The sequence below is a fragment of the Eleutherodactylus coqui genome, chromosome 4 (genome assembly GCF_035609145.1).
Source record: "Eleutherodactylus coqui strain aEleCoq1 chromosome 4, aEleCoq1.hap1, whole genome shotgun sequence".
Lineage (NCBI taxonomy): Eukaryota > Metazoa > Chordata > Amphibia > Anura > Eleutherodactylidae > Eleutherodactylus > Eleutherodactylus coqui.
The window spans coordinates 290,371,499-290,399,069 of record NC_089840.1 but is presented as its reverse complement, the minus strand read 5'-3'; the positions used below and the strand labels follow the sequence as shown (position 1 = coordinate 290,399,069).

At 46.6% G+C, this 27,571-nt stretch overlaps 1 protein-coding gene across 1 annotated transcript; it reads left to right on the top strand.

The window, feature by feature from the left end:
• The first annotated feature begins 567 nt into the window (after nucleotides 1-567).
• On the top strand, nucleotides 568-26,160 carry LOC136626389 (pancreatic lipase-related protein 2-like). Its single transcript, XM_066601390.1, has 12 exons — nucleotides 568-699; nucleotides 2,557-2,708; nucleotides 3,573-3,698; nucleotides 6,508-6,642; nucleotides 6,735-6,843; nucleotides 7,018-7,137; nucleotides 9,522-9,650; nucleotides 19,492-19,610; nucleotides 19,792-19,918; nucleotides 22,977-23,088; nucleotides 23,396-23,566; nucleotides 25,767-26,160. Exons 1-12 carry the CDS (start codon nucleotides 630-632, stop codon nucleotides 25,849-25,851), a joined length of 1,455 nt encoding a protein of 484 aa, XP_066457487.1. The 5' UTR covers nucleotides 568-629; the 3' UTR covers nucleotides 25,852-26,160.
• Nucleotides 26,161-27,571: the final 1,411 nt, after the last annotated feature.

Genomic DNA, 27,571 nt, shown 5'->3' with positions numbered 1-27,571 from the left:
GTCTCCTTGTCCCATATGGGTTAGTGCCAGGGCCTGTTGGGGAGGGTTATTGTCCATACCCCCCCCCCCCAACTATGGTTACACAGGTTCTTGTGGAGACATTCATGTGACGTACTTGTGTGTGCAGTCGAGTATTATCCTGCGGGGGAAACCAAAGCCTTTCTGGCCTCACATTAGCCAAGCCAAAAACTCACTGCACACAGTTGAGGGGCGAAACCCCCGAAACAGCTGTCTGTGTATGGTATTCTGGCATGGCTTACAAATCCCAGTCATTGTTACAAGTTTTGTCTAAAAAGTCTGACATTGACGTGTAGGAATGTTGCCTTCCAATAGGTGGCGCTGCAGAGGTATTGTTCCATCTTTCTATTTGCATATTTCCCAGAGGAGCATGCATGGCCTTACAAGTCTCCTCATACCTTCTAGGTGCTTTCTTTTGAAGAGTAGACACAGCTCCCTGCTCTGGAGGACACCAGGGATGTTATGGGTTACTGGGTAATGCTTTCCTCTCTGTATGAGACAAGAACGCTAAGCATTAACTCTCTGGAGATAGCAGCTGATAACAGAGAGTCCAAGCACTGTTGCATATCTGTTTCTATATTACATTTAGTTGCTGATCACCTTCACATCTGATGTCTTGCTGCTTCTTCCAGATAATGGCTGCTATCATCCCTGTTCTCTCAGTGCTCTCCGTTTTTCAAGGTGAGTGATAGATTCTTTATCAAAGCATCAGATTCATGATATTATCGATATGTAATGCATAGCAGATACTGTATAATATACATTACATATTACACAGCAAATACAGTACATGAAATAATACCCACCAGAAACTGTATATAATACACAGCAGATACAGTATACTGTAAATACACAGCATGTATAGTAGAATTCACTGCAGATATATTACATTACTGTATATAATACACAGCAGATACAGTATACTGTAAATACACAGCATGTACAGTAGAATTCACTGCAGATATATTACATTACTGTATATAATACACAGCAGATACAGTATACTGTAAATACACAGCATGTACAGTAGAATTCACTGCAGATATATTACATTACTGTATATAATACACAGCAGATACAGTATACTGTAAATACACAGCATGTACAGTAGAATTCACTGCAGATATATTACATTACTGTGTATAATACACAGCAGATGCCATATATAATATACTGCAGATATAGTATACTGTATAATTCACAGCAGATATGACACATTAAAAATACATAAAAGAGTAGACAGTGTATTGTATAATTCACATTAGAGTATATATTATACAAGAGATACATTACAGTGTATAATACACAGCAGATACAGTATACTGTAAATACACAGCAGATGCACTATACATTATATAATTCACAGCAGATACAGTATATACTTTACAGCCGAAATGCAGAATATAAACTCAAGCTGGTATAAACCGTATAGGCTGTTTATTATATACTACATAGTGGATACAGGATATAAAACACAGCACATACAGTATACTGTTTTCTTATAAATCATGTCACTTCTAATGGTTACGATCGTGTGGGCAAACAAGCACGGGGCCCACACGATCACGACCAAAGAGGACTGGGTACGCACACGGGTTTCTAGCAACTGACCCTGTTCTACACGGGAGGGTGGCATGGCCCTACCTGAGTGGGGACATTGCCCCAATAAGGGCGGCCCAGCAGTCTTCAGATCTGGTCCCTAGCTGATCCTAGGAGGCACGCACCAGAACAGGACACATTCACACGCAACATGACAGGGACTGAACAACAGGATACACAGAGCCAGAATACACAGCATGCAGCAGCCAAATGCAAACACTAGTAACAGATAGGAAGCTGAATGTAAATACTAGGTATTAGTTGATATTTTGTACAAAACATGGACACTAGCAGACCACTTCATGGCTCCTGGTTATACTGCTAGACCCTACACTAACCAGGAGTCCAGCAGAACCGGACAGAGTTCACACAGAACGCTGCAACAGGACACAGGTCACACAGCAAGCTGACACAAAACTGACAGAATATAAACAAACAAACGGACCTGAACCAGCAAGACACAGATCACACAGCAAACTTCAACAGACAAGGATTCATGACTGCTCACCCTGAACACCAGACAGAGACTGACCAGGAGCTGGGTTTATATGTAAGCACAGACCCACGAGATTGGCTAGCAGGAAGAACCACACCCAGCTAGCTCAATCATTAACCCTGAGAGTGCTGTGCTGCTGGAAGCACAGTAGTACAACATGTCTCATCAGCACACGTAACACTAATCACATCTCAGGGCTCCACTTATGTAGCTTTATTTGTCTGCATGGAGCAATGGTCTCTTCATCTGTCTTCAGATTGCAAGGAATGTCACCATGTACCAAATCATCTAGAGCAGAGGTCAGGGCTTGCTGGGAGTTGTAGTTGCATCATACCGAGATCACTGCTGTAGAGTTTGTCATTGTATATTCATATTTTTGCACCCTTCAATCTCATTAATGCTGAGCAATATATAGAATATGTGATGTATGCCCCATATATTAGGGAAGGTGTGCTACGACAGGCTGGGCTGCTTCACCGATTCTCCTCCATGGTCGGGAACTCAACAGAGGCCAATCAGCTGCTTACCCTGGTCTCCGGAGAAGACTAACACTCGGTTCCTGCTCTACACCAGGGACAATCTGAACACATATCAGGTCAGTCCAGCCACGGTTTCCATGTATTGTAATGCTATACATCTTCTGCATCGAGGTTTACAGGACATGTTATGAAGAGGGGTCCTCTTATTTAGTGGGCAGAGTGCAGAGCTCTTAAAAAGGGCTTCTATCACTCTGGAGGACCCAACAAATGTGTAGATTACACAGAAGGACCACTGATTACAATGAAAACAGTAATAATGAAAAGGTTTGGTCCAATAGAGCAAAGTGTGATTGTTCCCAGCAAGAGAAACCACGTAATCTTGTAGATATGATAGGCGTAGGCTTGAGAGCTCGCAATAACATCATGTATTTTTGTCATTAAAAGGTATCATATCTACAAGATTCTTTGTTTCTCTTGCTGGGAACGATCACACAATGAAGACAGTATAATGCTTCATTTCACCTGTGGGGGTGCTGCAGGCGATAGAACACCGTATATATCCAGGGATTTTGAAGAAGTATACAGCTAATGCAGGAGTACAGCACATGTACATGGAGGGTGGGGATACAGCCAAGGGCATAACTATAGAGGATGCAGGGGATGTGGCTGCACCCAGGCCCAGGAGCCTTAGGGGGCCCATAAGGCCTCTCTTCTCCATATAGGGAGCGCAGTACTATGACTAAAGCATTATAGTTGGGGGCCCTGCCCCAGGTTTTGCATTGGGGCCCAAGAGCTTCAAGTTATGCCTCTGGATACAGCACATGTATATTGAGGTCAACCTGCAAGTGAAGGGGCTTCATCGGCAACCTGAGGGGGAGTTCAGGTTAACGCTCGATGACCCAGAGATACAACAGGCTTTACTGAACACTCAGTGATATTCTCAGGATGAAGTTTGTACCTCTCCATTGTGTCCTCCGCAGGAAGTCAGCGCTGCCAATCACAGCACAATCACTAACTCCAATTTTCGAACAAATCGACCGACTCACTTCATTATTCATGGATTTATTGATCATGGACAGAAGAGCTGGCTGGTGGACATGTGCCAGGTGGGTGCATTACCAGGAAGTGATGCTGTAAGGACTGGTAAGGGGTTCAGAGGAGCGGCCCTCTATTATCTGGATAAGAGGGGAGGTAATTAAGGACTGGGTCATTTATTTCACTTGCCAAAAGGTCATAGCTCACCTCCTCCCCTCCCTGTACACTGACCTCTGTATATCTAACAAGACATACTGACTATACTCACCCATAAAAGTCAATAGATGATAGACACAGCTTACACCCCCTCCCTGCACAGGTCACAGAGCATGCACACAACACTTTCCCATAGAAGTCAGTGAGTCCCCTCCTGTCAACTCACTGTCTCTCTGCACAGTTACGTCTGTACATATCACAGAGCATGCTCACCATATACTTCCATAGAAGTCTATAGGTAAATGTCACAGATCACCTCCTTCCCTGTCCTGCACATATCACATAGCATGCTCACTACACTTTGCCATAGACATCCATAGATTATTGACACGGCTCACCTCCTCTTCCTCCCTGCACAATGACCTTTGCACGCAGCACGCAGCATGCCTACAGAACTCTTCAATAGAAGTCTATAGCTGATGGTCACATGTATGTACGGGACACATTACCTATAACCCCTTCCCGCCCAATACACAACTTAGCTGGGAAGCAGTTCCTTCCCCAAGGCTTAAACTTACACCCTATGGATGGCATGGACTCATCAGTCACAGCTGGCTGCCACTGCATCCGAGCTTGTGCCATCCACAGCAGGAGGCAGCTGTGACTGATAGAGGGCCTACTGCCACAACAGCGGGAATCTGTGAGAACACCTTTCCCTGCCACTAACCTCTTACATGGCGCAATCAATGTTGATCACTGCATGTAAGGGGTCCACAGAGGGAGGGCACTGCAGTGTAGTATCATAGCGGTCATAAACTCACAGGTTCAAGTCCCCGACAGAAACATAAAAAATGCAAAGAAAAAGAACAATAGTAAGAAAAAAACTCTCCTCTTTGTTTCAAAAAAGAAAACCACATTTGGTATCGTTACATCCGTAATGCATCGTGCAATATATTGAACACACTCTGTCCCACACAGCAAACAAGTTAAAATGCTGTTTTTATTCATTTTTTCCTAATTAGAAGAGCAAAAAAAGTAGTCAGAAAAGTTGTATGTACCCCAAAATAGCAGCAATGAAAAAACAAGCCCTCACAGAGCTCCGTCCATGGAAAAATAAGAAAGTTATGAAACTTTGAATGCAGCGAGGTAAAAAAAAAAATTATATATATTCCAAATTGAGGCTGCATTCACATGAACATATATCAGCTGGGTTTTCATGCCCAGCCGATATACGGTGTCCTCATCTGCAGGGGGGGGGGGGGGGGAGGATAGAAGAGCCAGGAGCAGGAACTAAGCTCCCGCCCCCTCTCTGCCTCCTCTCCGCCCCTCTGCACTATTTGCAATGGGGAGAGGTGGGACGGGGCGCGGCTAATTCTCAAAACTTAGCCCCGCCCCTGCCTCTTCCATCCCCCCCCCCCTGCAGATGAGGACGACGTATATCGGCTCGGCGTGAAAACCGAGCCGATATACGTTCGTGTGAATCCAGCCTAAGGGTTTTTATTGTGCAACTGGGAAAAAACATAAAAAATATACATCATTTTGAATTAATCAGTAGCACTTAAAAAAAAGCTGTGGTGGAATCGATGTGTATTTTCTCCCTGCACAAAAAAGTAATAAAAGTTGTACAATGCATTATATGTACCAATAAAGCTCCGCCCACAAGAAGCACGCCCTCATAGGGTCATGTTGGTGGAAAAAAGGTTTAGCTTTTGAAAAGTCGAAATGAAAATGGGGTTAATAGCTGGTAACGAGCTTTAAGGAAATCATTCAAAACTTACAAAGCTTTACTAAGTGGTTTAACAAAAGCCAAATAAAGAAAATACACACAAGTGTAAAAACACAATCTAAAAAAATCCCCACATAACAATATGAATCCCAGAGAGCAGAATACAAACCAGAACAGATATATATCATGACGTATGTCTGACAGATTTAGTGATATACTGTATATATTCTGGTATTCTGCTCTCTGGGGGTCATATTATGTGGGGATTTTTTGTGTTTTTATACTTGTGTGTATTTCTGTGTTTTTCTTCATATGATTCTTCTATATGTAATACGTATATTTTCATACATCCTGCACTCCAGTTTACTTTTCTTCTGTCTGCCCTTTACTAATAAGAACATATGACACATGTAATATGATTCAGTGTGAAACATGCCAAGTGGCGATGATATTGTTCTGGTACAAAGTCCTGCCCCTCCCGTGCCGGGATCCTCATATCATCCCGGGAGGCCGGCAGCAGCGATAAGGACGTATCTTGTGTCAGGCGCCGGGCAGGCGGTCTAAGTGTCAGCAATACTCCTGCATTTCTGGTATCAGCAGTGCTAAATTCTGTCTGTCACTAGTAGGGACCCCAGAGCCATATATAAGGACCTAAGGACCACATAGAGGGACCTACGGGTGGCATACAGTGGATCCAAGATCTGCATACAAGGAATCCCACAGTAACAAATAGGGGACCCCAGAGAAACAAAACAGGGGATCCAAGAGCCACATATACAGTGTAGGTACCCAGGAGATACATATAGGGAGCCAAGGGCCACACACTAGAGATCCAAAAGGCACATACAGGGGTCTTAAGAGCCACATACAGGGGACGCCAGAGCAACAAAACAGAGGATCCAGAAGTCACATACAGGGAGCCAAAACCTGCTCTTATATGTCCCACATGAATGGGCCCCGGGCCCCAGCTTATCTCACCTCTCACCGTGTTATTTCAGGCCATGTTACAGGTGGAGGACGTGAACTGTTTCTGCGTTGACTGGAGCGGAGGATCCCAGACGCTGTACACGCAGGCCGCCAATAACATCCGAGTGGTGGGGGCAGAAATCGTCTATTTCCTTAACACCCTCTCAGTAAGACCACATGTTGGGGCCACAAAGTGCACAATCTCACTTTACATCATAGTTACGACTTTCACTTTTTCAATGATTTTTCTGCTTTATAGAACATATTTCACTACCCCCCCTCTAATGTTCACCTGATTGGGCACAGCCTGGGGGCGCACGCCGCTGGTGAAGCTGGAAAAAGACGTCCGGGGATCAGGAGGATAACAGGTGGGTGACCGATATCTCCAGATGTGCAGGGAAGGACATGGAGTACGAGATAATAGGGACAAGAATGATAAGCGGCATCTACAAACTACACCCGAGCTCACCGTGTGATATGTGGGCTGTGTACTGGATAAGATGCTAACCCGCTAATATCTGATCTCCTGATCCTGCACACAGGACTGGATCCCGCTCAGCCGTACTTCCAGGACACGCCCCCTGAGATCCGATTGGACATTACTGATGCTCTTCTTGTAGACGCTATTCACACCGATACATCATCAGCTATACGGAACTTAGGTAACACCACAATGATAGTGACCACAGGGGGTAATATCTATATATACTTCTGTGCAGTAGACCACAGTGTATAATATATAAGACCTAGCCACAGAGTGTCTCCACGAGCAGAATAGTGAGCGCAGCTCTGGAGTATAATACAGTATGTAACTCAGGATCAGTACAGGATAAGTAATGTATGTACACAGTGACTCCACCAGCAGAATAGTGAGTGCAGCTCTGGAGTATAATACAGGATGTAACTCAGGAGCAGTACAGGATAAGTAATGTATGTACACAGTGACTCCACCAGCAGAATAGTGAGTGCAGCTCTGGGGTATAATACAGGATGTAACTCAGGAGCAGTACAGGATAAGTAATGTATGTACACAGTGACTCCAGCAGCAGAATAGTGAGTGCAGCTCTGGAGTATAATACAGAATGTAACTCAGCATCAGTACAGGATAAGTAATGTATGTACACAGTGACTCCACCAGCAGAATAGTGAGTGCAGCTCTGGGGTATAATACAGGATGTAACACAGGAGCAGTACAGGATAAGTAATGTATGTACACAGTGACTCCAGCAGCAGAATACTGAGTGCAGCTCTGGAGTATAATACAGGCTGTAACTCAGGATCAGTACAGGATAAGTAATGTATGTATACAGTGACTCCACCAGCAGAACAGTGAGTGCAGCTCTGGAGTATAATACAGGATGTAGCTCAGGAGCAGTACAGGATAAGTAATGTATGTACACAGTGACTCCACCAGCACAATAGTGAGTGCAGCTCTGGAGGATAATACAGGCTGTAACTCAGGATCAGTACAGGATAAGTAATGTATGTACACAGTGACTCCACCAGCAGAATAGTGAGTGCAGCTCTGGAGTATAATACAGGCTGTAACTCAGGATCAGTACAGGATAAGTAATGTATGTATACAGTGACTCCACCAGCAGAACAGTGAGTGCAGCTCTGGAGTATAATACAGGATGTAGCTCAGGAGCAGTACAGGATAAGTAATGTATGTACACAGTGACTCCACCAGCACAATGGTGAGTGCAGCTCTGGAGGATAATACAGGATGTAACTCAGGAGCAGTACAGGATAAGTAATGTATGTACACAGTGACTCCACCAGCAGAACAGTGAGTGCAGCTCTGGAGTATAATACAGGATGTAGCTCAGCAGCAGTACAGGATAAGTAATGTATGTACACAGTGACTCCACCAGCAGAATAGTGAGTGCAGCTCTGGAGTATAATACAGGATGTAGCTCAGGAGCAGGAGAGGATAAGTAATGTATGTAAATAGTGACTCCACCACCAGCAGAATAGTGAGTGCCGCTCTGGAGTATAACACAGGATGTAACTCAGGATCAGTGCAGGAGAAGTAATGCATGTCTGCATTACAGCGGGGTAGAGGAAAGACCTGGTTACAAGTGGCTCTACCATCTCCTCCCTTAGAGGGTAGCTCAGGACCCTAACCCATTACCGCAGGGGGAGTTCACAAAACAGGCAACCGGGGTTACCTGTAGTCCTGTTTGTCACTCATGATGACACAGTTATGTCCTCTGCAAAGGATCTATCAGATTTAGTAAAATAGTCTACACAAGAACCGAGAACGGTCGATTCTGTTCATTTACTGAAACTCTTGAAACTATGTCTAAACAAAAACAGTCTTTGTACAGAAGGTAGTACTGAAGCAGGGAGGCTTCTTGGGGCATTTGTACAATCCACAGTCTCAGTTATCTGTAGGAATTCACTCTCCCACCATACACTCACGTTTCTCTCACTTAGAAGCAGTTTTCCATTCCTCTGGTAGCATGTAGTACCTGCGGTTTACACCGATGCGTTCCAATCATGTCCAGGCTTTCACTCTCCACGGATGGAGGCCATAGATAACCTCTTTGCAGCGTTGGGCCCTGGCGGGAACAGAAGACCACCACTCTGACTTTTCCATGTCTCCTCACACAACACTGGCTAACTGACACAAACACTGACACCATCCAACTGACTCTCTCTTGACTCTATTACATGACCACACTTTTATACCTCATAAAAGACAAAACGATACATTTTCCAGACATACCCAGACATAACCAGAAATTAACCCATTCATGCTTGCAAAGACTCAATACACATAAATCTGACTCATTCCACATTCAAGACAATGCACAAGACAAACACATAACATGTATTCTGAGGTCCTGGAGGGGACCCTAAACTCTGGGCAACTACATGGCCACAGTGACTCCACCAGCAGAAGAGTGAGTGCAACTCTGTAGTACAATGCAAAAATTGTCCAGGGACTCAGAACTGGACATTCTCTTGCAGGTAATAAAATGAGGAGTGGTGTACAGAAGAAGTAGTTGTCACAGTCATTATAATTTATTATTGTCTTCAGGCACCGGAGGTTACGGGATGAGTCAGACGGTTGGCCATTTGGATTTCTTTCCGAATGGAGGAGAACATATGCCGGGATGTGAGAAAAGTCAAGTCATTAGTCATGTGAACCCAGATGACATCTCATCCTGTAATTATACACATCATTATCACCTCATTCTGGGATAACTTAGCAGATGTGTGGTAGCATGGAGGGAAAGACAGGAGACCAAGGTCTAGCTGGGAATGCAACAACCATCAGATGAAGACTAAAGAATTAGCAGCACAGGTCCACAGCCAAGACAGGAATAAAAGTCCTCCCTAATTGCTAAGCAGGTGTAACAGGTAGCAGAATTCTTCCATAGACACTCCCACCAGTGCTAGAGAAAGCGGAGAGGAAATCCAAATCAGCACTAGCATAAACCAGACCTCCGTGAACAAAAACCAAAACCTGTCCCAACAGTACCTCCTCTTCTAGAAGGGGCCCCAGAACCCTTAAGACCAGGTCTATTTGGATTACATCTATGAAAATTCTTAACTAGATGATCCATATTGATATTGGCCGGAACCCATGTCCTTTCTTCTGGCCCGTAGCCCCCCAATGCACTAAGTACTGTAACGAATTCCTCCCTCCACGAGAGTCCACAATGTGAGTGACCTCAAATTGAAGATCCCCATCAACCATCACCAGGGTAGGAGGAAACAAACCATTCTTTGGACGGATATACTTTTTTAACAGAGATTTATGAAACACATCTGTAATCTAAAAGAGTTGGGAATCTCCAATCTAAAGGATACATAATTAATTATTTCTGTGATTTTAAAAGGACCAATAAGCCACAGACCTAGTTTGAAAGCCTGTTTGAGTTTTGTTTTTAGTTAATAACCAGATCCAATCTCCAACCAAGAATTCAACCCCCTAGGACCGCCTGACATCCGCCACCCACTTGAAATTTTGTACCGACCTCCTAAGGTTTTCTTTGATCTCATCCCAAACCACTTAATTTTAGAGTAGAATTCATTCTCCAGAACCTCTTAAAAAATTTTGGAAAAAAACCACAAAACATGGATAAAAACCATAATTGCATAAAAAAGGTGATGTGCCTCTAGACTCTAACGATCTATTATTAAGAGCAAACTCTGCTAAAGGTAAAAACTCTGACAAATGTTCCTTATTTTCTGACACAAAACATTTCAAGTACTGATCCAAATTTTAATTACACCTCTCTATCTGGCTATTACTCTCTGGATGATAGAGAGGGAAAAGAGAGTTGTATATCTGAACGAGTACACACAAACCTTGAAAGAAACCAGGCCCCTCAGTGAAAGATGATACTAAGAGGTAACCAGTGTAATCTTACGATATGAGAAACAAACAATTTGACAAATTTTGGCACATCTTGATCAACCACAACCAAGATGGCCAGGTTTCCCTCAGAAGGTGGCAAACCTGCAATGAGATCCATGGCCAAATGAGTCCAAGCTTTCACAGTAATCGGTAAAGTTAACAACTTCTTAGCTGGGAGATTCCAAGGAGATTTAGTTCTAGAACAAACCTCACATGAGGAAACAAAACTAAAAACACATTCCTATGTAAAGCTGGCCACCAAAAAGTTCTTGTAAGTAGTTTCTGAGTGTTATAAATCCCAGGACCGAACTATGCTGTCAGGACAGTGTCCGGGATATGGGGGTCCCTGAGATATCCCGCAACCCCTGTCCCTGCCTACTTGCCCCCCTGAGCTAACCCCCAGGGCGACAACTGGGCGGCGGTCCCTACCCTGACTAGGGAAGCGGGACACGGGAAGACAAACAGACACAGACAAAACAACGGTAGAATGGTCAGACAATCCGGGTTGGCAACAAGAGGGTACGGAGTACGGAGGGGTCAGGCAAAAACGTAGTCAAGTCCAAAAGCAGGTGTCAGGAAAGCCGGGGTCACAAAGAGTAGTCAGGATAAACGCGGGTGCAGCTGGAGAACCAAACTAACACTGGCAAGGGCTGAAAGGAAAACACACATATTTAAATGCTGTCAGCGCTCCCGCCCCAGAAGCTGATTGGGGCGGGGAGCCTGACAGCAGCAGGGCTAATCAGGGAGGTGCTGGGGGCACGCCCCCAGTCTTGCTGCACAGACAGTTACTAGGGAAGCCAGCCTGGTAGTCAAGTGACTAGAAGCACCAGCTGCCTCCCTAGCAACCCGGCGGCGACCAGTCTTACAGCGGCCCGGGGAGATCACAAGAACCGGGGCTCCCCTATGCCGCACTCCTGTAACCCGGGTGGCAGGACCGGTGGTGTGGGCACGGCGGCCCCGAGAGTTGCAGGTTCTGACAGTACCCCCCCTTCTACGGGGGGACACCGGACCCCCATGGCCAGGTGCGGGCTTAAGCGGGAAAGCCCTGTGGAATGACTGGACTAGGCGTGGCGCATGAACGTCCCTGGCAGGGACCCACGTCCTATCCTCAGGGCCAAATCCTCTCCAGTGGACCAGGTACTGCAGCACACCTCTAACCCGTCGGGCATCAACAAGCCTTTCTACTTCATACTCCAGTTCCCCCTGTACCAGAGAAGGAGGGGGCGGGTTCTGGGTGGGTAGAACTGGAGTCACATACTTCTTAAGCAAGCTTTTGTGAAAAACCTTGTGGACCTTCCAGGAGTCAGGAAGTGCCAACTTATATGACACCGGGTTGATAACCTGCGAAACAGTAAATGGGCCAATGAACCGAGGAGCAAGTTTCAGGGAGGGAACCTTAAGTCTCAGATTCTTGGATGACAATAAAACTTGCTCCCCGACCACAAAAGGTGCAGAGATAGTACATCTTTTATCTGAGTATTTACGCAGTTTCTCTTGGGAACCCTGAAGGTTCTTACGAACCTGGGCCCAAACTGTGCACAGTTCCTCAGAGGATATGTCAGCGGCCGGATTGTTCGAGACAAAAGGAGTAGAAAGCGAGAATCGGGGATGGAACCCATAGTTACAAAAAAAAGGTGACAATTGGGTCGACGAGTTAACATGGTTGTTAATAGCAAATTCGGCGAGAGGTAAGTAGTTGGCCCACTGATACTGGTCATCAGAGACAAAAAGTCGCAGGTACTGGATAAGTTCTTGATTCATCCGTTCCGTTTGTCCGTTACTCTCGGGATGGAAAGCGGAGGAAAAAGACAAATTAACGTTTAGATTTTTACAGAAAGCTCGCCAGAAGCGAGCGACGAACTGAACCCCTCTATCTGACACAATATCCTCGGGGATCCCATGTAACCGAACAATCTCCTTGATGAACATTTCAGACAGAAGTTTGGCGTTAGGCAACTTGCAAAGCGGAACAAAATGTGACATTTTAGAGAAACGGTCAACTATTACCCAAATGACCGTATTCCCCAGCGAGGATGGCAGATCAGTAATAAAATCCATGGACAAATGGGACCATGGCCTGGACGGAATGGGCAAGGGAAGAAGAGGACCCTCAGGACGTCTCCTGAGATTCTTCCCCCTTGCGCAAACCGGGCACGCGGACACAAATAACCGTACATCCTTGGCCATGTGCGGCCACCAATAAAGTCTGGATACTAACTCCAGAGTACCCCTGATGCCGGGGTGTCCAGCTAGGACTGAAGCATGTGTCTCCTCTAACACTTTCAATCTCAGTGACAACGGGACAAATAATTTGCCTTCCGGAAGGGCTACAGGAGCTGATTGTTGAGCGGCGTGTATGAGAGGTGAAAGGTCGGAGGAGACAGCAGCGAGGACCACCCCAGGGGAGAGAATGCTCTCAGGCTCAGACTCGGAAGGTTCCGGAGAACCAAAACTCCTAGACAGGGCATCAGCCTTGACATTCTTAGAACCGGGTCTATAGGTAACAACAAAATTGAACCGAGAGAAAAACAAGGCCCAGCGGGCTTGCCGAGCATTTAACCTCTTAGCGGAATCTAAATAGGTGAGGTTTTTATGGTCTGTGAGTACCGTGATCTGGTGATGGGCTCCTTCCAAAAAATGCCTCCACTCTTCGAAAGCCCACTTAATAGCCAGCAATTCTCGGTTGCCTATATCGTAGTTCCGTTCAGTGGAAGAGAACTTTCTAGAAAAATAGGCACACGGTCTAAGGTTAGTGAGTGTGGAGGGACCTTGGGACAGTACCGCTCCCACACCAAACTCAGAGGCATCTACCTCCACCACAAAAGGGCAGGACAGATCCGGTTGTACTAGGACGGGCGCAGAAGAGAACGCCGCCTTTAGGGTATCGAAGGCCCTCAGAGCCTCAGAAGACCAGGTACTCACATCTGCTCCCTTTCTGGTGAGGTCCGTTAGAGGTTTAGCCACCACGGAGAAGTCTTTAATGAACTTGCGATAGTAGTTGGCGAAGCCGAGGAAGCGTTGAAGGGCTTTCAATGAACCTGGCTGGGCCCACTCCGTGGTGGCTTTCACCTTCTCAGGATCCATCTGGAAGTCGCATGGCGTGATGATATACCCTAAGAATGATATCTTTTGTACCCCGAAAACACATTTCTCAAGTTTAGCAAACAGCTTGTTATGTCTGAGTCGAGCTAGCACAGTCTGAACATGAGTATGGTGACTCGGCAAGTCGGAGGAAAAAATCAGAATGTCGTCTAGATATACAACAACGAACACCCCCATGATATCCTGAAACACTGAATTCATGTACCCCTGAAAAATGGCGGGGGCGTTACACAATCCAAAAGGCATAACTAGGTATTCAAAATGACCGAGGGGCGTATTGAAGGCGGTTTTCCACTCATCCCCCTCCCGAATGCGGATGAGGTTGTATGCTCCCCTGAGATCAAGTTTAGAAAATCATTGGGCACCAGCGACCTGGTTGAGGAGGTCAGGAATGAGTGGAAGAGCATACTGGTTTCGGACTGTGATTTTATTTAGCTCTCTATAGTCAATACAGGGCCGGAGACCCCCATCCTTTTTCTCAACGAAGAAAAACCCGGCACCCACCGGGGATTCTGAGGGCCGGATGTGCCCCTTGGCCAAGCTGTCCTGGATATAGTCCCTCATGGATTCTCTCTCTGGAACCGTAACATTATAAATGCGGCCCTTAGGAAGTTTGGCCCCAGGAATCAAGTCGATTTTACAGTCCCATTCCCTATGAGGGGGCAGAGCTTCAGATAATTGCTTGGAGAACACGTCAGAAAACTCGGAGAGGTAATCTGGTAGGGGACTCCCCTCGCAGGTGGAGATTCCCACCTTCACTGGACAAAGGTGGTTGGCACAGCGGGGACCCCACTCTACCAGTTCCAACGTGTCCCAATTTACTACCGGGTTGTGCTCCCAGAGCCAGGGGAGGCCTAGGACGACGTCCACAGACAAATCTCTCATCACCAGAAAAGTGCAGGTTTCAACGTGTAGGGCTCCTATAGTAAACCTTACCTCAGGGGTAACCAGATTAACTACCCCTGCTTGCAATGGAGTGGAGTCCACTCCTGAAACAAAAATCGGAGTCTCTAAACGTAACAAAACCCCGGACAGTTGAGCAACGAAATTAAAGTTAACGAAATTAGCAGCAGCCCCAGAATCAACGAAGGCTTGCCCAGTACGGTGGAAAGCATGAAATTCTAGGGTGCAGGGCAATAACATTTTGGACAACACAGGGAGTACCTTGGCTCCTAGACAGTCCTCCCGACAACTGCCTAGGAGCGGAAGTTTTTCCTGCCGTGGCTTCTTAGCGCAGGTTGCAATGCGGTGACCCAGCTCCCCACAGTAGAAGCAGAGGTTCTTCTTCAGGCGGTATTCCCGTCGTTGCTTGGGGTTCATGGCTCCCAGCTCCATGGCCTCGGTGGTGGGAGGTAAAAAGGTCGGGTCAGTCGAAGAAGTGGGCGTGGGGAGTGGGGTGGTCCGAGCGGCGTGTCTGGCCCTCAAACGTCGGTCGGCCCGAATAGCCAGCGACATGGCTTGCTCCAGGGTTCTAGGCTCCGGGTGGGCCACGAGTAGGTCCTTAAGACCCTCAGACAGACCGGTCAAAAATAGGTCTTTTAGGGCGGCATCATTCCACCCGGATTCTGTACAATGTTGGCGGAATAGAGCGCAGTAGTCCTCCGCCATCTTGCGACCCTGGCGCAGGGCCAGAAGCTTGGAGACTGCGTAGCCGGCCCGGTCGGGTTCGTCATAAATTTGACCCAAGGCGGAAAAAAAGGCGTCAAGGGATAGTCGGGTGGGAGAGCCAGCTGGTAACAAGAAAGCCCAATTTTGGGGCTCTCCCCTCAGGCGGGTAATTACGATTCCCACTTTCTGGTATTCAGTACCAGAGGAGTGGGGGCGGAGATCAAAGTAGAGCTTGCAGCTCTCTCTAAATGCAAAAAACTGACCTCTCTCTCCGGAGAAGCAATCCGGAAGCGTGGCTCGAGGTTCTGACATTGTTCCTGGAGCGGAAGGGGGCTGCATGGGACCTGCAGTTGCCACTTGTTCCTGTAGCTGCAAGCGGGCTGTTAGGTCCTGGGCAAGGGTCGTAAGGACCTGGACCTGGTTCGCTAAAGCCGCCACGGCCTCCATCGAGGGGCTCAAAGTTGCCGGGCGGATGCAAGGGTCTGACCTTCGTTCGGCCAGTGTTACTGTCAGGACAGTGTCCGGGATATGGGGGTCCCTGAGATATCCCGCAACCCCTGTCCCTGCCTACTTGCCCCCCTGGGCTAACCCCCAGGGCGACAACTGGGCGGCGGTCCCTACCCTGACTAGGGAAGCGGGACACGGGAAGACAAACAGACACTGAGACAAAACAACGGTAGAATGGTCAGACAATCCGGGTTGGCAACAAGAGGGTACGGAGTACGGAGGGGTCAGGCAAAAACGTAGTCAAGTCCAAAAGCAGGTGTCAGGAAAGCCGGGGTCACAAAGAGTAGTCAGGATAAACGCGGGTGCAGCTGGAGAACCAAACTAACACTGGCAAGGGCTGAAAGGAAAACACACATATTTAAATGCTGTCAGCGCTCCCGCCCCAGAAGCTGATTGGGGCGGGGAGCCTGACAGCAGCAGGGCTAATCAGGGAGGTGCTGGGGGCACGCCCCCAGTCTTGCTGCACAGACAGTTACTAGGGAAGCCAGCCTGGTAGTCAAGTGACTAGAAGCACCAGCTGCCTCCCTAGCAACCCGGCGGCGACCAGTCTTACAGCGGCCCGGGGAGATCACAAGAACCGGGGCTCCCCTATGCCGCACTCCTGTAACCCGGGTGGCAGGACCGGTGGTGTGGGCACGGCGGCCCCGAGAGTTGCAGGTTCTGACATATGCAACTCCGAAAGCAATCTTAAATGTACAGAAACAAAAAGCTTTCGCTCAGGTAGACCTGGCAGAGCTAAATCTTGTGCCTTAAGAACTTGTCCTCCAAATCTAATGACATCGCCCAAACCCCTACTCTTTCAAATAGAATGGGTGTTGGAGGTTTGTGTGAGACCACTGGAACAAAACTCCTGGAAAGTGCACCCACTTTGACATTTTTACTGCCAGGATGATATCCGACCACAAAGTCAAAATGGGAGAAAAACAATGACCACCACACCTGCCTTGGAATAAGTCTCAGCTGATTCAAGGTAAATCAGAGTTTTGTGGTGCATGAAGACCGTCACCTTGTGTTGAGCCCTTTTGAGAAGATGGTGCCACTTCTAAAAGGTCCACTTAAAGGAGTTGTCCGCCGGCGAAACTGATTTTTTTTTTCCCCAATGAATGCCCTGTAGTGGAGAAGCATCACACATTACAGCTTTAACCATGAAAAACGATATTTTGCTCACCTTTTTATTCCTTTTCTTACCTTATAAAGTTTGCCTGAAGGATTTTTCAAAGATGGCGCCGCTGGGTAGTTCCCATGATGCACTGCTGCCTCTCTCTCCTCAGTGCGCGCTCCCGATGACACCGGCCACATGACTGGAGGACTGGCATGCACGCTTCACTGCTTTGAATGGAGCCAGCAGCCGGCTGGCCCATTCAAAGTAATGAAAGAGCAGGGAGAGCAGTGCGATCTGCTCCTACAGCTCTGACAGCAGTAGCAGGAGATTCCTTCATCTCCCCGGCATGTCCCCTCATCGCTGGACACTGCAGTGTCACAGCCTCCAGTGATGAGGGAACATGCTGGGGAAGATGAAATAATCTCCTGCTACACCTGTCAGAGCAGATCCTGATCTGTAGCAGCACTTTCAATAGCTGACGATCGTCGGCTATTGAAAGTGAAAGTAGCACCAAGCATGCCCTACACACACACACACACACACACACACACACACACACACACACACACACACACACACACACACACATACACATGCCCCCCCCCCCCTTCCCCCCCGGACTTCTGACAGCCCGGCCGACACCAGCAGCACACACGCCCCCCCCCCTTCCCCCCCCTTCCCCCCGGACTTCTGACAGCCCGGCCGACACCAGCAGCAGCACCCCCCCCTCCCAGGGACTCCTGACAGCCCGGTCACCACCAGCAGCACACACACCCCTCCCCCTCCCCCCCCTGCGAGAGCCCGGCCGTCCACTTACCCCCCCCCCCCCCGGGACTCCTGACAGCCCGGTCACCACCAGCAACACACACACCCCTCCCCCTCCGCGTCGCCCCCCCCCCCCTGCGAGAGCCCGGCCGTCCACTTACCTTACAGATGCCAGCAGCCGCGCGCCCCCTGGGAGAGGTTCCCAGCAGCTGAAGTTCTACTGCACATGCGCAGTAGAGAGCAGAAGTGAGAAGCGCGTCCCCGGCGTCCCGTCAAGACCTGGAGCCGGCCCGACAAGAAAAGAAGATTTCTTGTCGTAACCAGGGACGACCGAGGAGCAACACAGGGGGGGGCACCCCTACAGGTAAGTCAATAACTTCTGTTTGCCTCATTTACCATGCACAATGTATATTACAAAGTGCATGGAAATGGGCAAACAGAAGTAATGAGATGTAATGTTTATGGCCGGACAACCCCTTTAATAGCTAACAGTTCTCTGTTACAATGGTGACAATATGACCCAAAAATGTAATCTCTTGAATGGCAAGGACACAATTTTCTTTTCTAACAAATCAATCATTCTCCCGCAGTTTATGTAGCACCTGATGAATATGCAAAATACGAGAACCATAATCAGGCGAAAAGATAAGAATATCATCAAGATAAACAAGTACGAAATCACTGAGAATCTAGTGTAACACTTCATTAATAAGAGCCAGAAAACAGCAGGAGCATTTGTCAGACTGAAGGGTATTACCAGGATCTCAAGGTGTCCCTCAGGAGTGGTAAAGGCCGTTTTTGAATCATCCCCCTTTTTGATCAGAATTAAATTGTACACACCCCAAAAATCCATCTTTGAAAACCAGTTGTCACCATTCAATTGACTAAACAAGTCCAGAATGAGTGGCATTGGGTATGGGTTTCACTTAGTGATTTTATTGAGCTTCCTGAAATCTAGACAAGCAAACCCCCATCCTTTTTTTAACAAAGAAAAAAATGGTGGCTAGCAGAGAATCTGATGGATGTTTATGACCTTTTTCAGACTGTCCTGAATGTAAACCTTGAGAAACTGTCTTTCAGGAGCCGTTAGGTTGTCCTGGGAGAGAAGAGGGGCAGGCATTCAGATACTGTCCCATTACTGATTTGACCACAGACTGTGAAATGCAGTGAGAAGTCAGGGCAAGAAAGTGCAGGGCAGTGAACTACTGGCAGAATGTTAGGCTTGCTACATCTCCTCTGCATGAAAATAGATTGAAACAGCAGAGCAACAGAATAGTGGTAAAGACCATCTGAAAATCAGAACTTAGACATACAACACGGTACAAACAGCAGCACATGAGGAGACTCTGGGGGATTTTTGAAAACCTGTTAAAAACTCATGTGCACTTTTTATTTTAGATTTTCAATTCAATAAATGGTATCATTCAAAAATACAATTCGTCCCACAAAAACAGGCTGTGTGGCTATGGAAAAAAAAGTCATGGCACTTTAAAGGCAGGGACAGAAAAGCTAAACGGCCTGGTAGTTAAAGGGGTTAATGTTTGTCTCTTCTGTTTTCAGCACTTTATAAGTTTCCTGCCTGCAATCACCTGAGGAGCTACATGTATTACACCGAGAGCATCCTCACGTCCGACGGCTTCGTTGGATTCCCAGGGTCTTCATACAGCGATTTTCTAGAAGTAAGTTATAGAGGATGAACAACCATCAGCATCGGAAGGGGATGTAGCGGAATGACACCGGGGAGGTTCCCCATGTCCATGTCACCTGCCTCCTGAGGGCACACAGCAGGGTGCAGTATGGTAATGATGGCTGCGCCCCGTACCTGCAGTGATTTTACAGTCCATGTCCTGATTTCCTCAGGGTGTTGGGTTCCCGTGCCCCAGTGGCGGCTGCCCATGGATGGGACACTACGCCGACCAGTACACAGGCATCACCGCCGCCACGCAGACGTTTTACCTCAACACAGGAGCCCAGAAAAGCTTTTCTCGTAAGTGATATTGCAATCTTTGTACAAAGTCTGTTATTTGTACTGGTTGCTTTGGAATATTTCTGAGCCACCGCCATCCGGGAATCACTGCAAACCACCGGGAGCCAATACAGGAAATAGAGGGCATCATGATAATAGGATCTATACAGATACTGGTTTATCTGTCTTCTGACACTGGATGATGGCTTCCCTCTAACACTGGGTCCTTTGCATCCCCCCATAACAATGTGTCATCCACAGATCCCCATAACAGAGCACAGATCCCCAATAACAGTGTGTCCAATGTATCCAGTGTATCCCCCATAACAGTGCACAGATCCTCCAAAGATCCCCCATAAAAGTGTTTCAGCTCCAGAACCCCCATAACAATGTGTCATTCACAGATCCCCATAACAGTGCACAGAACCCCTATAGTAGTGTCCCCTCCACAGAGAACCTATAACAATGCGTCCTTCACAGATCCCCATAACAGTGCACAGAACCCCTATAGTTGTGTCCCCTCCACAGGGAACCTATACCAGTGTGTCAGCTGCAGATCCCCATAACAGTGCACAGATCCCCTATAGTAGTGTCCCCTCCACAGAGAACTTATACCAGTGTGTCATTCACAGATCCCCATAACAGTGCACAGAACCCCTATAGTAGTGTCCCCTCCACAGAGAACCTACACCAGTGTGTCATTCACAGATCCCCATACCAGTGCACAGATCCCCTATAGTAATGTCCCCTCCACAGAGAACTTATACCAGTGTGTCATTCACAGATCCCCCTAACAGTGCACAGATCCCCTATAGTAGTGTCCCCTCCACAGAGAACTTATACCAGTGTGTCATTCACAGATCCCCATAACAGTGCACAGATCCCCTATAGCAATGTCCCCTCCACAGAGAACATATACCAGTGTGTCAGCTGCAGATCCCCCATAACAGTGCACAGATCCCCTATAGTAGTGTCCCCTCCACAGAGAACTTATACCAGTGTGTCAGCTGCAGATCCCCCATAACAGTGCACAGATCCCCTATAGTAGTGTCCCCTCCACAGAGAACTTATACCAGTGTGTCATTCACAGATCCCCATAACAGTGCACAGATCCCCTATAGTAGTGTCCCCTCCACAGAGAACTTATACCAGTGTGTCTTTCACAGATCCCCATAACAGTGCACAGATCCCCTATAGTTGTGTCCCCTCCACAGAGAGCCTATACCAGTGTGTCAGCTGCAGATCCCCATAACAGTGCACAGATCCCCTATAGTAGTATCCTCTCCACAGAGAACCTATACCAGTGTGTCAGCTGCAGATCCCCCATAACAGTGTACAGTGTTATAGTATTCTATACATAGTAGTTAAGAATGTAGCGGCAAGATTTTTTAATAGAGGCTCCAACTGTTCTGATTACTAAGATATTTGCCTTTCCTAAACTTTTGAGCCAATATTGCGGTCCTGCGTGATCGGCTGTAGGTTGTTTTTTCTTTGTCTATATATATAAATATGTTAAAATTTCAATAAAAACATATTAAGCATAAAGAGTGCACAGATCCCCCATAACAGTGTGTCAGCCGCAGATCCCCCATAACAGTGTGTCAGCCGCAGATCCCCCATAACAGCGCACAGATCCCCAATTACAGTGTCTCTTCCAAAAATCCCCATAAGTGTGTCAGCCGCAGATCCCCATAACAGTGCACAGATCCTAAATAACAATGTGTCTTCCACAGATCCACCATAACAGTGTCATTCACAGAACCCCCCATAACAGTGCATTCTCTTCACACTCCATCAATAACAGAGTGTCATCCATATGCAACCAGCCAGACTGTGGTGGGGTGGGCAGCAATTATGGCATTCAGGGTGGTGTCGCTGCTTTCCCTCACTAGCGGAAGACTGTGTGCAGTTGAAAAATAATCATGAAGTTTTTGCCTATTTGGGCTACCCGTAAAGTTGGATAGGGTGAGATGAATACTCGTCAAGTTCTTGACGCTAGTCTGTATACAGACCCGTGCGGGACAATATAATAATAAAATGGGAAAAATAAAGTGTCCTTACCCCTGAAGAGTAGCGTGGTACCTTAGTGCAGATGTTACGGTGGTGAGAAGGGACTCCAGGAGTTTAACTTTGAACTAGTAGGAACATTTTACTCAGAAGAAGAATCTTTTCATCATCTTACACATTACTTCTTTACTTGAGGTAGTTTCATTTCTATTCAATATGCAGGCACTAGTACAGAAACTCCATCTGTTAGTTAGGGCACTCTATCAAGTGCAAAAGCACAGGAATTCTTCTCTGTCCTCTATGATCTGCCCGCCCTCCTGCTTATTTCACTGTATCTTCCATCTCTTTAGGTATAAATCTTCTTCTCCCCTTTTGTTATTGTTTATTGTGTTTTCTTCTTCTGTCATAATTACTTGAACTGATTCCTTTTCCTTAAAGTAACACTCCATTTGTACTCACACTTGACTCCTCCTCACTGCACTGTCTCTCAGATCTGCTTCTTTTTTCCTTCTATAATCTTGATTAAGCCCTGGGCTCCACTCCAATGCTGAACGCTTCCTTCTCTTTTTTTTAATCTCATCTCTCCTAGTCAACCATATTCTAAGACAGCTACATTCTAACTAGGTAAATGGCACAAAAAGGAACAAGATAGGGTTTTCTAACATGGTGTGAGCACTAAAACAACTAAACTTTACATTCTTAAAAACTCTACATACATTCAGGCAGTAACCACATTGTTTTTATAGAGTGTACAAATCCTGTACACCACACAGAGATCCACTATAACAGTATGTCATCCACAGATCCTCCATAAGAATGTGTCCTCCACAGATCCACCCCATAACAGTGTGTCAACTGTAGATGCCCTAGCAGTGTGTCCTCCACAGATCCCCATAACAGTGCGTCAACTGTAGATGCCCTAGCAGTGTGTCCTCCAGAGATCCCCATAACAGTGTGTCAACTGTAGATGCCCTAGCAGTGTGTCCTCCACAGATCCACCCCATAACAGTGTGTTAACCGCAGATCCCCATAACACTTGAATATATTGATGGCTCTCTGATTTCTCTTGCAGGTTGGAGGTACAGTGTTTCAGTCCTCACTGCCGGGAGCGCCATTGTTCTGGGAAAATTAGCGGTGTCTCTACAAGGATCTAATGGGCAGACTCCAGAATACACAATATACATGTATGTAATCACTAAACCACATCAACCAGCTGTCCTGAGGGTGCCCTCATGTAGTGGGTGGTGTAGGGTGGTAGGCAGAACAGCATGGTGGGTGGAGTAGGGTGGTGGGCTTGCTCTGTATAGGAGAAGGCTGGGTTTATCTATGATAACGTCTTGCATATATAAATATAGGAAGGGGGAATAACACTAATATATCTGTATACTGACCCTCATCGTTTTTGGTGTATTATGGGGGAGGAGCACTGGTGTTTCATTCATTGATATAAAATGTGCGCCATGTTCACCCATCTTCTGTTTCCCTCTACAGAGGAATCATTCATTCAAACACTGTATACACAAACTTCATAGACGCTGAGCTCCAGGTTGGATCCATCGCTCAGGTGACATTCGTCTGGCACAGTAGCCTTCCCAGTATCTTCTCCCACCCCACACTGGGAGCCTCCAACGTGACCGTACAGTCCAGGGAGGATGGAACAGTGTAAGTGCTTAAAGGCTCCACCCACTAGTCAGCAGTGTCCATTCACATTGGGGTAATAGCAGAGACTGGAATACCCTGGGCAAACTGAACCCACTTAAGTGCTGTATGATGTGTTATGTATTGCTGTCCCACGTGGAAACCATATGGTGGTATTATGAGGGCTGTGTATAACAGTGTTATCTCTGCACTATATGGCAATATTCGATGAGCTAAAAGTAACCGTAGTATCCTGGCATGGTATGGTGGTATTATTTGGGCTGAGTTTTGCAGTATTGTTTTGTCCCTATATAGCTATATAATGTGGACTGCATATAGCAGTATTGGCTTGGCACTATCGTATATGGCAGTATTATTTTGGCTGTACATGACAGAATCATCTTGGCACTATATGGTGGTATTATGTGGGCTGTATATAGTAGTATTATCTTGGAATTCCATAGCAGTTTTATGTGGGCTGTATGTCACATATTATCTTGTCAATACAGTAGAATAAGGTAGTATTATTTTGGTTGTACTTGACAGGAGACTCTTGGCACTACAGTATATGGCAGTATTATGTGGGCTGTATGTGACCGTATTATTTTGCAATACATGGTGTAATTGGATCGGCGGTCCGAGCGCTCTCGCTGGTATGACCGCTTATCACAGCAGAGCCTCGATCGATCGCTCTAGCAGGATTACAAGCGTGGAATTTTTAGAATACAGGTGGATCTTTACCCAGATTTCCCAGCATGCATGCAGACCGGAGGCTCAGATCACCCCCTGCTCCATTCTAACAACTCAGCTTCCTGCAATACTCCCAAATACATGCTGCAACCACCAGCTTGTTACAGGTAAACTGGAACCCAGGCTTATGAATTAATAACACAATCTTTAGAGTTTATGGTTGGTTTTAAAATGGACAAGGCTGACTAATAAATTGTAGATTTATGCTAGAAAAAAATAGCAGTGCAGATATATACACATATACAAAAGAGGTTGTTACACAGGAGTATAAGGGGATACAGGTATACACATCTAGACAGTATTTTAAAATAAACAGAAGAAAATAAAGGAAAAATACCAGATTTGGGATACACAGCCCAAGGTTCTGCTGGTCGGAGTTCCAGGAAGCGGAGGGACAGTCCATATGCAGCATACCTCCATGGTCTGGCAATTTGGACCTGTGGAACGCTAAATTATAAGGGATCTCTCTATACACACTTTCCCCCACCCCTTCTGATGTCATTCAGGAGGATTGGGGTGGTTTCCACATTTTCCCCATATCTCATCGGGAAGCCCTCTGATGAGTAATGTAGGCCTAACATATCTGTAGTCCTGATTTTATCTAATCATTGATATCAAAACAGGTCTCGGAAATTATAATCCGGTACGTGAATATGCCATTTGGGGGTGATACTGACCTTGCACCGCAACGTGTAGATGCATTTCGTTCAGCTGGCCCACCCAATTTTGAAGATATAATCCATATTGTTCTGGGACCTTCGTACATCCAATAATCTTTATTATTACATCCTCCTTTAATTTGTCTGTCGGTGCCGGTACGTCGGGGAGAACTGAGCCATAGATGAATGAGCTTCCTGGAACTTCAATAATGATCCAAACAATGCGACTTCCTCATGCTAATTCTAGCTAAGCAGACAATTAGAGCCAGAAGACTTAGGCCGGCTGTCCATGGGTGATGCGGTATCCCGCCGCCCGGGAGCAGGAGCCGCTGCCGAATCTCCGCCGGTCAGCCCTATCTAATAGATCGCAATGGTTCTCCACTCGTGGACAGGTGCCGGCGCTATGGGAAGTGTCGGCTGGCGTGATTCGCCAGCGGTTTACCGCCGGGGAAATCACTGCCGTGGACAGAGAGCCTTAAGGAGAATGGAGGGGCTTATTTACATCACAGCTAAGGTAAGGTAGCACAATTATCTTGCTAAATGCAAACAACCAGCAGGCAGGAGGGAGGAAATAGATACCACTGGTAATTTTTCAGGCCCCTCACCTAACTGCAGCCGGTCTTTAGATCACATATGGTGTTATTAAATGGGCTGAAATTATGAGAAAACTGTCTATAAAGTGTGGTGGAGTGCAGTTCTTTACCCTCGGTCCCACATCTGGGTCTGCAGATTGTCCACTACTCAGTAACTAGTCCTTCAGTTATCAGACGCCTTACAGATTGTACTCCACTAATCCCACATCTCTCTCTTTACAGGAGCTCCTTCTGTGGCAGCGGGACCATCAAGGACCACGTCCACCAGATTCTCAGTCCCTGCACCGCCCATTCCCCGCCTGTTTAAAGATACATAGATGTAGCAGAGTTGGGTAAGGCCTCATGCACACGGGCGGATATGCATTGCAGAATCTGGATCGGGGGTCCGCCTCTGAGTTCTGCAGCCAATACGGCCCACAGCATGCTACGGAAAAGTGATTCTTCATGCAAACGAGTGGAAATCAATTGTGGATGGGAAATCGCAACAAGCTCCATTTTCGCACGGATTCCACGTGGACAGCTTCCAATGAAGTCAACAGAAACCATCTGATACGTGGCCCTTCTGCACTTGGCATTGCAGAAAGGTCACAGATTCAGTATCATCGCTGGGTGAGGAAAAGCAGGAGTTTAAAAAAAACATCTGTACTGCGCACATCTGACAGCGAGCCGTGCGGACCATCCACCGTACAGACTGCAGAAAAGGAAAGTAGGTACGTGCGGATGCAGCTGCTGCCAGGGCCTCATTACACATGCAGAATACGACCCGCCCATGTGCATGAGGCCTTAGTCAATTACCATAACTTATAGTAACATTATGAGTCGTGTCATTTGTAGTTTTACATAGGACTGCAGCTGACATCTACTACATTATCTGTCCTCCGAGAGTTATCACTGTGTTATCTGTGGGGTTACATAGGACTGCCGGTCACATCTACTACATCATCTGTAATCAGAGAGTTATCACTGTGTTATCTGTGGTGTTACATAGGACTGCAGGAATCATCTACTACATTGTGTCCTCAGAGAGTTATCACTGTGATCTGTGGGGTTACATAGGACTGCAGAGGACATCTACTACATTATCTGTCCTTAGTTATCACTGTGTTATCTGTGGTATTACATAGGACTGCAGCTGACATCTACTACATTATCTGTCCTCGGAGAGTTATCACTGTGTTATCTGTGGTGTTACATAGGACTGCAGCTGACATCTACTACATTATCTGTCCTCGGAGAGATATCATTGTGTTATCTGCGGTGTTACATAGGACTGCAGCTGACATCTACTACATTATCTGTCCTCAGAGTTATCACTGTGTTATCTGTGGTGTTACATAGGACTGCAGGAATCATCTACTACATTATTATAATGCACAAAGAAACAAGTGAATGACAGACTCAGCTCTGCTACATTTGTGCATACTGTGAATAAAATGCCAGATCCTCCACTAGTGTTTGTAAAGACACTTCATGTTGTACCACTTTTCCTGGTGCCCCCAAGTCCTGGCATCCCAAGCCTCTGGTACCACCAGCACTTTTGAGTCCTCGTCCACAAGCCCCAAGAGTGTTCTACGCAGCCTGACCGATGAAGGGGCTCACCCCGAAACGTGTATCTGATGGTTTCAAATTGATTTAATAAAAGAAGTTGCCCCCCTTTGTCCCCCGATCTTATGACATTTATCGGAGAGTCGCACCTAAAAAACAGGTTTTTTTTCCTATACTCAATGTATATTATATTGACCTCTCATAATTATTATATTGGACCAGTGACCCCTTCAGAATCGTGACTGCAGCTCTGGATGTGGCTGGAGTATAACGCATAATGTAATGCAGTATCATCACTGCAGCTCTGGCTGTGCTTCGAGGATAAGACATGATATAACAGCAGAATTGTGACTGCAGCTCTGGATGTGACTGGAGTATAACACATAATGGAATGCAGTATCATCACTGCAGCTCTGGATGTGACTGGAGTATAGGACATGATGTGATTCTTGGTCAATAAAAGTATGAAGAGGTTTTGTACA